The 11,298-nt window shown below is 18.5% G+C and overlaps 1 protein-coding gene across 1 annotated transcript; it reads left to right on the plus strand.

Annotated features, from left to right (window-relative positions):
• Positions 1-2,024: 2,024 nt before the first annotated feature.
• PRSY57_1130000 (hypothetical protein) lies at positions 2,025-10,409 on the plus strand (the record flags this gene model as incomplete). Its single annotated transcript, XM_012908263.2, has 1 exon — positions 2,025-10,409. The coding sequence occupies one exon, from the start codon at positions 2,025-2,027 to the stop codon at positions 10,407-10,409; it is 8,385 nt and encodes a 2,794-aa protein (XP_012763717.2).
• Between the last annotated feature and the right edge of the window lie 889 nt (positions 10,410-11,298).

An 11,298-nucleotide genomic window follows, 5' to 3' on the forward strand; every position in this document is an offset into this window, starting at 1 on the left:
AAAAAAAATGATATACATATATGTACATATATATATATATATATATATATAATATTTGTATATATTTTATTTTTTCTCATACATATACATTATTTATATGTGTTCCCAAGAATATTTTTACATGAAAAAAAAAAAAAAAATATACAAATTATTACTTATCATATATGAACTTCTATATATTTATATGTATTAATATGCATTATATATATATATATATATATATATATATATATTTATATATATATATATTTATATTTATATATATATATATTTATATTTATATAATATAGTATAAAAAGAAGTAAAATTTTTGATTGTGTTCAAATTTAACCTACATATATATGTACTACATGATATGTATTTTCTTCATGGTTTTATAATATTATATTGTTAAAAATAGAATAAAAGTATAATATATATATATATATATATATATATATATATATATATATATATTTATATAATAGAAGTATAGAATGCGTATTTCCATATTATGTATTACACATTTATATAATTATGGTTAGTAGTGTATATATTTCTAAGTACAAAGATATTTTTCATATAAAAAAAAAAAATAAATTAAAATAAGTTAGAATATGCAAAATGTATTTATAATTGTTATATGGGAATATTTATATAACATCAAATAAGTTGATATAATTATTTTAATTTAAACATATTTATTTATTTATTTTATTATATATATATATATTATATGTATATCTGATTATTTAAACTTTTTTCCTCTTTTTTGTTAAAATATATAAATATATATATATATATGTTTATTTTGATTTTATGATAAATCATAATGGATAGTATAATTAAGAAATATAAAAACATACAGTCATATATATATATATATATATATATATTTTATTTTTTAAGCAGTAAATTATTGATATGTTTCTTTAGTATCTATATAAATATAGAATAGAATAACACTATTAGTTTCTTTAAATAAAGTCATATATTTATATATTTATTTATACTTCTGTTGATTTATCTTCTATATTTAGTTATAATCCTAAAATATATCCTACACATGTTTAGGCAACAGTGTTTATTTAAATCATGTCATATGTAGATTGATTAATCGTCAGGTATGATAATATAATAAGCTATTTTTTTTATATTCTTTTCTCTTCCTTTTTTTTTTTTTTTTTTTTTTTTTATATTATTATAAGTGTAATAATAAAAAAAAAAAAAAAAAAAAAAAAGAAACAAAAGGAAAAACAGAATTAATAGATTTTATTCTGTCAGAAAAAGAAAGATAAATATTAAACACATTTTTATATGTTTTATAATATGCAAATATAAAATGTAACTATTTCAATTTATTTCGATAATAAAATAAATATATATAATATGTATTTAAAATTTAGCTTAATTATTTCATATAATTTTTCTCTTTAAAAAATAAAAAATATATATAATAATATTAATAATAATAGTAATAACCAGAATATCTAGACATAGTATATTGCAAATATAATCTTTAAAATTGATCATTTAGACTATTATTCTTACTTTCATATTTAATACGTTATATTATTATATATATTTGTAATGTCTTATTCTTTATTTTTTTCTAAAAGATAGTAATTTTATTTAATACCTTAAATTATAATATCATGATAGTTAGTCATAAATATATATATATATATATATTTTATAGAATAATAAAATATAAATATTAATATCCAATCTTATTACTATCGTAGTAAATAATAATAATTTTTTTCTTAACACTTTTTATAAAAATATATTAAATTAGTATAATGTATCTTCTGTAAAGAACGATACGGTTATAGAATAATAAATACGACATGTAACATAAATATACTTATGTTTTGCAAAATTAATATATATATATATATATATATATATATATACATAATATAAATTATTTTCTTTATCATCAATATAATATATATATATATATATATATATATATATATTTATTTATTTATTTATTTATTTTTATTTTCTACTTCTTTTCCTTCTTTTATATTTCCAAAAAAATGAGTTACTTAAAAAGGGTAACAAACGAAAATACAAGCAATAATAATAAAAAAAATAATACAAATAATAACACAAATAATAAAATAAATAATAAAATAAATAATAAAATAAATAATAAAATAAATAATAATACAAATAATACGTCCTATAATAATGATGTTAGAAACCTTGATTCTACAAACATTGAACAGAATAAAAATCTAAGAAGTGTAAGTAATAATATGTCCTGTAGCAGGCATACCGATATATGCAACAATTACAAATTTTATAATAATAATAATAATAATAATAAACAAGAGCAGACAAATATATTTTATAAGAACTTAACTAATAGTAACGATCAATATAATAAAACAGATAGAAATAACAACGGACGAGATAAAAAAAACCATTCAAGAAATAGGAAAAATAATAGAAGAGATAAAAAAAATAACCATGTTAGAGTAAATGGAGAGAGCAATAATAATTATAATTATAATAATATGATAAAATCGATGTGCGAAAATAATTTTGGCTTACAACAAAATAATGTGCATAATAATATGGATTGGTATTTTAAAAAAGAAAATCTTTGTAACATGAATAATGTGCGAGATCAAAATGGAGAATCATTCTTATACAACAATAAAGGGATTAATATGTTACAAGATAAATCTTATAATAAAGGAATTTTTAAAAATGACAAAAAAAAAATTATGAATCCTGATAATAATAATATTTATAGGAATCCCTATGTAGAAGAAAATAATATCATAACACATAAATATAATTTATCATTAGATCAACGTAAAAATAATAAGAATAAAAATACAACATATATAAATAAAAATAAAGTATTTGAAGACCATGAAATGAAAAATTCTCTTCAAAAAACAAAAATATATGACGAAACTATACCAGTAGGAAATTTTGTACAAAGGAAGAAAACTTATAAAAAAGATGGAGATAATATAAAAAATATGATGGTATCTGGTCCTAAATTTATTTATACAGAAAAGGTATACAAAAATGATAAGAACCATAATAATAATAATAATAATAATAATAATATGAATAATAATAATAATAATAATAATATTAATAATAATAATAATATTAATAATATTAATAATAATAATAATATTAATAATAATAATAATTATAATGCTCATAAATGTAATGATATTTATAACATAGGAGATGAGCAAAATCATATTATTAATAATGATGATCCTTATTTTTTAAATAAGTATAAAGGAAAAGGGAAGGACACAAAAAAGGATTCTGTAAGGTGCACTCTTCCTTATAATAATATATGTACTAATGATGAAAAAAAAGAAATGAATATAACAAAGAAACATCAGACACATGGATACACCCAGGACACAAATAAATCGTATAATGTGATGGATAACATATTTATAAATTACTTTAAAAATAAAAACGCTAGTACTAATAATGTGTTTGAACTTGAAGAAAATAACAGAGGGGACATTTATAATGTACTGAATAACATAGATATTGATAATAATAATGATAATAATAATGATAATAATAATGATAATAATAATGAGGATAATAGCAATGAGGATAATAGCAATGAGGATAATAGTAATGAGGATAATAGTAATGAGGATAATAGTAATGATGATGATAGTAATGATGATGATAAGAATAATTATTATTATTATAGTAATAATTATAATAATAGCTATAGGAACAATAAAAACAATTTTAAAAGAAATAATTTTGAAATTAATAAAGAAAAAGAGAATAAAGAAAAAATATATACCTCTGTTTTTGAAGAGAATAACAAAGTTATTATTGATATGATAAATAATAAAAATAAAGATAATTTCATAAATATGAATGAAAAATCTAATGAAATAAATAACATTCATAATTATACAGATGTTTATGTTGATGAAGATATAAATGTTCATGTTGATAAAAATGACAATATATTTTTCGATCACAACTCTAATTTTTTTGTTGATGATTTTAATAATCTACATGTTTATAATAAACATAATGAAGAATATTATAAAAATATAAAAATATATAACAGATTGATGGAAAATAATAAAACTGGAAAAGAAAATTATGATGATATTCAAGAATATGAATATGAATATGAATATGAAGATTTAAGTTTAAGTAATAATAATAATAATATAAATAATATGGATTATATATATAATGATCAAATACAAAGAGATAATGATAATAAAATTATTCATGACATAAAAAATTACGACATTTTTTCAATCCTATCTATTACAGATATGAACAATAATAATAATAATAATTATTACTATAGTAGTAGAAGCAGTAGTAGTAGTAAAAAAAATAATTATTATAATTATCAAGATAGATATATTCCACATCTTCATCACGACAATAGTCTTACAAATAATAATATAAATAATATAAATAATATAAATAATATGAATAATATAAATAATATGAATAATATGAATAATATAATAGAAAATTATAACCCTCTATTGATTTATCATAACGAATGGAACCATTTTTTAAAAGATATAAAAGAAAAGATGAAAAATACAGACAATATTAAAAAACATGAAAACGAGAAATATAACATAAAGTCTCATAATAATAATATTTTACAAGAAATAATGAATAAAAATTTTATATATGAAGATATTAAAACTACTAATAAAAAGTATTTTGAACAATATATATCTGATAATGTTGTCTCTAAAACACACCCTCTAGATTATATCCTTATTAATAATATGAATTATGTACAAAATGAAGATACAAATAATAATGCTCTTCATGATATAACAGACAAAGGTACAATACAAGAAATATATGACTTAATAAATAATCATGATGATAATATAAATAATAAAGAAAATAACATAATCCATAATTCTATCAGTGATCATTCCAAAATGAATGTAGATAATAATATCCATGTCAAAGGTATAAATAAAAATGCTGGTGATATAAAATGTAATAAAACAAATAATATATTTGACAATAATGATAATTATGATGATAATTATGATGATGATAATTATGATGATGATAATTATGATGATGATAATCATAAATGTATATTTCAAAATAAGTATAATACAAATCATTTGGATATTTATAAACAATCCAATATTTCATATATACATAATGAGGAACATAGAAAAGAACATTTAAACAAAGGAGATATAAATAATACGAAGAATTTACATTCATCAAACAAATATAATGTATTACATAAAGAATACACAATTTATATAGACAATATATCTTATTATGAACAAGATAATAAAATGGATTATAGAAATAATAAAAAAGATTCACAGGGAATCGAAAACAAAAAGGATCATACCACCAATATACAATCTAATAATTTACTATTAAATGAAAAAAGTAAAAAAATGTCTTCTATAATATATAACAAAGGTATGGTAAATATAAACAAAAATATGATATTTAATAATAATAATAATAATAATAATAAGTGTTGTCCAATAAATAATGGTTCAAATGAATATAACAAAAAAGATAATAAGGACTATCATTGTAATTATTACAAATGGTATTTATATCATATAAATTATCCTGAACATTTGGATTTTAAAAAAGCTCACTTTTTTATTTTTAAAGATGATATATATATTTATGGACCTAGGAATAATCAATATATTATACCTGATGAATTATATAAAGTATACAATAATAATATAGAAATTATACATACTAAGGGAATAATACCACAAATATATCATAAGATATATTTTCTGGTTGACATGGAAAATTTTAATAAAAAAAATTATTATTCTGATGATTTATTTTATGATTATAATGAAAATATTAATAAATCATATTATAATTATTCTACCAAATCACATTGTGATAATCCAAAGTTCTATTTTAATTTTCCTAATTTTGTGTTATGTAACCCTAGCTTTATTTTTTCTAACCCTAGCTTTTATCATAAGGATAATGCCCTTTTTAGAAAAGGAGTCTTTGTTCCTTCAGTCAATTCAGTGCAAAATAAATGGAATCATACCGAAAAAAATAAAAGAAATGGCTCTGAATATTGTAGATTTAAAAACACACAAAGATATACAATTAATAATAATAATAATAATAATAATAATAATAATGATGATGATAATAATAATACTACACATTTTAATGGTATATCATATAATAAAGGAAATTGTGAATATTCATTTAATCAAGATAAAGAAAAAAAAAAAAATACACAATGTTTTTATATTCTAGGATGCAAAGAATTTAAAGTAATCGATTTTTTTACCATATATAGATTAGATATGACTACATTTCAATGGGAAAAAATTAATATTACATATAATAGATTATTAAATTTAAAAAGGGACGATTTCTCCATAACCTTAAGTAATAATTATATATATCTATATGGAGGAGTAGTACAAACAGGGAAAACTTGGCAAGTCACTGATGAACTTTGGATTTGTAATTTAAAAAAAAGAACATGGGAACATATATCTTTCAAAGAAAAGGAAAACAAAACAAATCAACCATGTATATATGATAATTATTTTAATATATTAGAGCAAAAGAATGTATTCAACAAAAAAGAAAATAAAAATATCATAATGCGAGAAAAAAAGGAACAAGATATACTAAAAAATGACAATATGAATAATAATATGAATAATAATATAAATAATAATATGAATAATAATATAAATAATAATATCAAAAATAATTACAAATCAAACAATGATGAATATATTACTCATCATATTGAAAAACATCCAGGTGCTCGAGCTTGCCATTTGAGCTTTTTTTATAAAGATAAATTATTTATACATGGAGGAACCAATTTAAAAGCTGAAAAAGATGATTTCTTTTTTTATGATACAAAAAAAGGGATATGGTATGAAATTATATCAGATGAATATAATCACATGAAACCTTCAAAAAGACATAGTCATACTGGTATTTTTGTAAAGAATAAATTATATATATATGGAGGATTTGAAAAATATGAAAATTATAATATCCTAAAGAATGATTTATTTTTATATGATATTGAAAAAAATACCTGGACTCAAATATTTACGATGGATGATTTGTATTATCTAAAAACAGAATTAATTAATAGAGAAAAACATGTTCAACTATATTTGGAATTACTTGTTTTAAAAAATATGTATCGTAATTATTTAGTAAAATTATTGAATTCTAGTAATTCTCCAAAAAAAAATATAAACCTCGATGAATATAATAATATATCAGACCAAGAGAAAACTCTGTTAAGTTCTCCAAATGTACTAGAATGTATAAAAGAAAACGATATAATAAGTGAAGAACTTAAACAAAAAAAAAAACAAAATGAAATAAATGAAAATGGTTTTTATAAATCAAATATTATTCATTTAAATCATTCTGAAAATCTATCACAATATTCAAATATATATAATGATAAGAAAAGTCCATCTTTAAATTGTTATAATAATAACACATTTAACAATAAACCTAATGATAATAATTTTGTTTTACATGAATTTATTAATTCGGAAGAAAATGTTAAAAGTGTAAATGAATCACTAAATATTCATTTTGATAAAAACCAAATGAACAACAACATAATAAAACAGAAGCAACAACAACATAAATATTTTCATCATAATTTTTTTTATTTAAATAATTCAGAAAATATTATTATACCATATAATAATTTTCGAAATAAATGCTTTTATTTTAAGAACTCTTTATATTTTTATGGGGGATCCGGATATAATCCAAATATAAAAGAAAGTATTGAAAAACAACAAGATTATATTTTTTATGATAATGTTACACAAATTAATACAGAAGTAACATATATGGATTTTATTTTATCTTATTTAATTTTTAATGATACTTTCTTTTTCAAATATATTCAAAAGGTACAAATAGAAATGTTGCCATTCATACAGGACCTTGAAAAGAATTTTGATAATCGTATGAATGAACAAGAAAAACATCTTAAAGAAGAAAAGATCATAAATAAAATATGTGTAAATATTCAAAGGATTCAAGATAAATTAAATAACATATATATGAATAAAATACAAAGCGATACAAAAAAGAACAATATGAATGATCATCATGATGTGGATAATATAATCAACCAACTATATAATAGTAATAATATTGATTGTCATAATAATGCCAATATGGAAAATAAACACATGAACATGTCAGAAAAAGATATATTAGAAAAGGTATTTTTTTATACTCAAAGTAAAAAAAGTTATGAACTGTTAAGGTTTTTATTTGATTTATATAAAAATATATATATAAAATACCTGAACGGTCAGGACAAAGAAATGGTTTCCATAGAATTGCTTAAAAATATGGAAATACAAGAAAATAATGTTCAATCGAATGATACGCCTGATAATAATTATAGTCATAAGAATATAAAAGATGAGTCAAATGGGAAATCTCCGAATAATTTTAATAACAATTTTTATGACAACAAAAATTACACCATATTACCAAATATGGAAGAGAAAATATTTAGAGGTGAACATTTAGTTGAAGAATGTTGTATAGAGGAGAAAGAAAAAAAGGAAAAAGGTTATTCTTGTGAAATATTACTTGATGGAAATAATATAAATCAAGATAATACAAATGGGAATAATATAAATCAAAAAAATTATGAACAAGTACAAAAAATGAGCACTATAGATATCGAAGGTAACCCCTTAAAATATTACAATAGTAATATTTATGATAATGAAGAAACAAGAAATATTTTAGTGGAACTAGTAAAATCATATAATGAAGAAAAAGATGAATATATGAGAAATGATAAAAATATCCCCAATCATAATTTTATGAATAATTATATTAATCATAATCAGAATGATAATATTGAATTTGATAAAAAAAGAGAAGAAGATACAGATAAAAATATATTAGACACTAATATTTCTATTATAGTTAATAAGCTTAAAAATGATTATATTAATATTAAAGATTATATTAATGGTGATGATCATATTAATGGTGATGATCATATTAATGGTGATGATCATATTAATGGTGATGATCATATTAATGGTAATAATCATATGAATGGTAATGATCATATTAATGGTAATAATCATATTAATGGTAATAATCATATTAATGGTAATAATCATATTAATGGTAATGATCATATGAATGGTAATGATCATATTAATGGTAATAATCATATTAATGGTAATAATCATATTAATGGTAATAATCATATTAATGGTAATAATCATATTAATGGTAATAATCATATTAATGGTAATAATCATATTAATGGTAATAATCATATTAATGGTAATGATCATATTAATGGTAATAATCATATTAATGGTAATGATCATATTAATGGTAATAATCATATTAATGGTAATAATCATATTAATGATAGCCATGATATTTACAATTCTGATTATTTGAAAAAAACGTCGGGTACCTATGTAGTTGAGGAAATGGAAAATTCTGAACGAAATATAACTAACCATTTAGATATAGAAAATTATAAATATAATAGTAATTATTCCGTAAAAGACAATGAGGATAATTTTACAAATAAAAATAATCTTACATCTTCTTATGATAGTACCAATATAGGTAATCAAAGAATTCCCATGGGTAGGAAATTACAAATAAAAAATATATTTTTGAAGAAAAGAAAGGATTATGATAATATATATGATAATATATATGATAATAAGGTTTATGATGATATACATAAGGATAATAATAAAGATGATCGTAATAAATATAATGACAAGCATAATAATAAAATGTATGATAACATATATGATAACATGTATGATAACTCTCCTTTGAATTATCCAACACATGTTGAACATACACAAATTCATAATCATTTAGAAAAATATAATAAATTGATTAATGAAACATATTTAACCGATATGAATATCAGAAAATATAATATATATAAAATGATATATAGCTATTCTAAGAATGTAGAAAATCAAAATAAAATAATTTTTGAAAAACTTGAAGAGTTGCAAAATATAACTAACAATTTTACAGAATTAAATAAAAAAAATATATATTTTACATATCAAAATAATTACGAATTACAATTAGATAAAAATGACGATCTATCATATTATGCTTTTAATCCAATAAACTTTGAGAATTTAAAAACAAATTATATATCTCTAAAACAAAAATTAAATTATTTTAATGATATCATAAATATATACTCAAAAAAAATACATGAACAAAATGTATATATAAAAATTGTACAAGAAAAATATGAGTATTTAATGAATTATTTGATCAAATTAAAATCAAGTATACACAATGATGGTATCAGTGACGATATTTTCAAATTTTTTTGTGACGATGATTTTTTTAATCATGAAAAATAAGGGAACATTATATATATATATATATATATATATATATGTGCTATATTTAATATATAGGAATAATTTTTCCATTTCTATAAATACTATGATTATTTTATGTATATACATTAATTTTTATAAACTCCTGTATGTATCCAAAAAAAAAAAATTAAAAAATATATAATATTTCTTTTTTCAGATTATTATTCTTTTATGTGTTTATTCTTAGTTTTTCCATATATACATAATATATGCACAATAGACCATTAAAAATTACATTGACGATTTATTACGAAAGAGTTATAATCATTCTAACAAGTGTATATATATATATATATATATATATATATAATATATTTATTTGTTTATATTTATTTGTTCACATTTATTTGTTCATATTTATTAATTTTATTCATTTATTGCATTGCGTAACAAAATAAAACAAAATCAAAAATTAAAAAAATTTGATATTGGAAACATTGTATTTTATAAAAAAAAAATAAAAAATAAAATAAAAAATAAAATAAAAAATAAAATAGTGGAAAATATTACATATTAAAAGTGTAAAGCATTCAAAATATTACATATATATATATATATATATATTTTTTTTTACAATGATATACTTATAAAGTGAAAGAAGAACAAAAAAAAAAAAAATATTTATTACTAAAATATTATTAAAAATATATTATGATTTCTCTTTTCATTAAATAAAGATAAATTATCCTAATAGGCCATTTATGAATTTCATTTTTTTTCTTGTCCTTTGTTCATCTGTATAATCACTACATTGGGAGGTTCATAAAAAAAAAAAAAAAATAAAGAAAGAAATAAATGAATGAATGAATAAAAGAAATGATACATATGTATGATTTAAAAAAGATAAAAAACAAAGAAATTTAAATAA

Source organism: Plasmodium reichenowi, chromosome 11 (assembly GCF_001601855.1).
Source record: "Plasmodium reichenowi strain SY57 chromosome 11, whole genome shotgun sequence".
Taxonomy (NCBI): domain Eukaryota; phylum Apicomplexa; class Aconoidasida; order Haemosporida; family Plasmodiidae; genus Plasmodium; species Plasmodium reichenowi.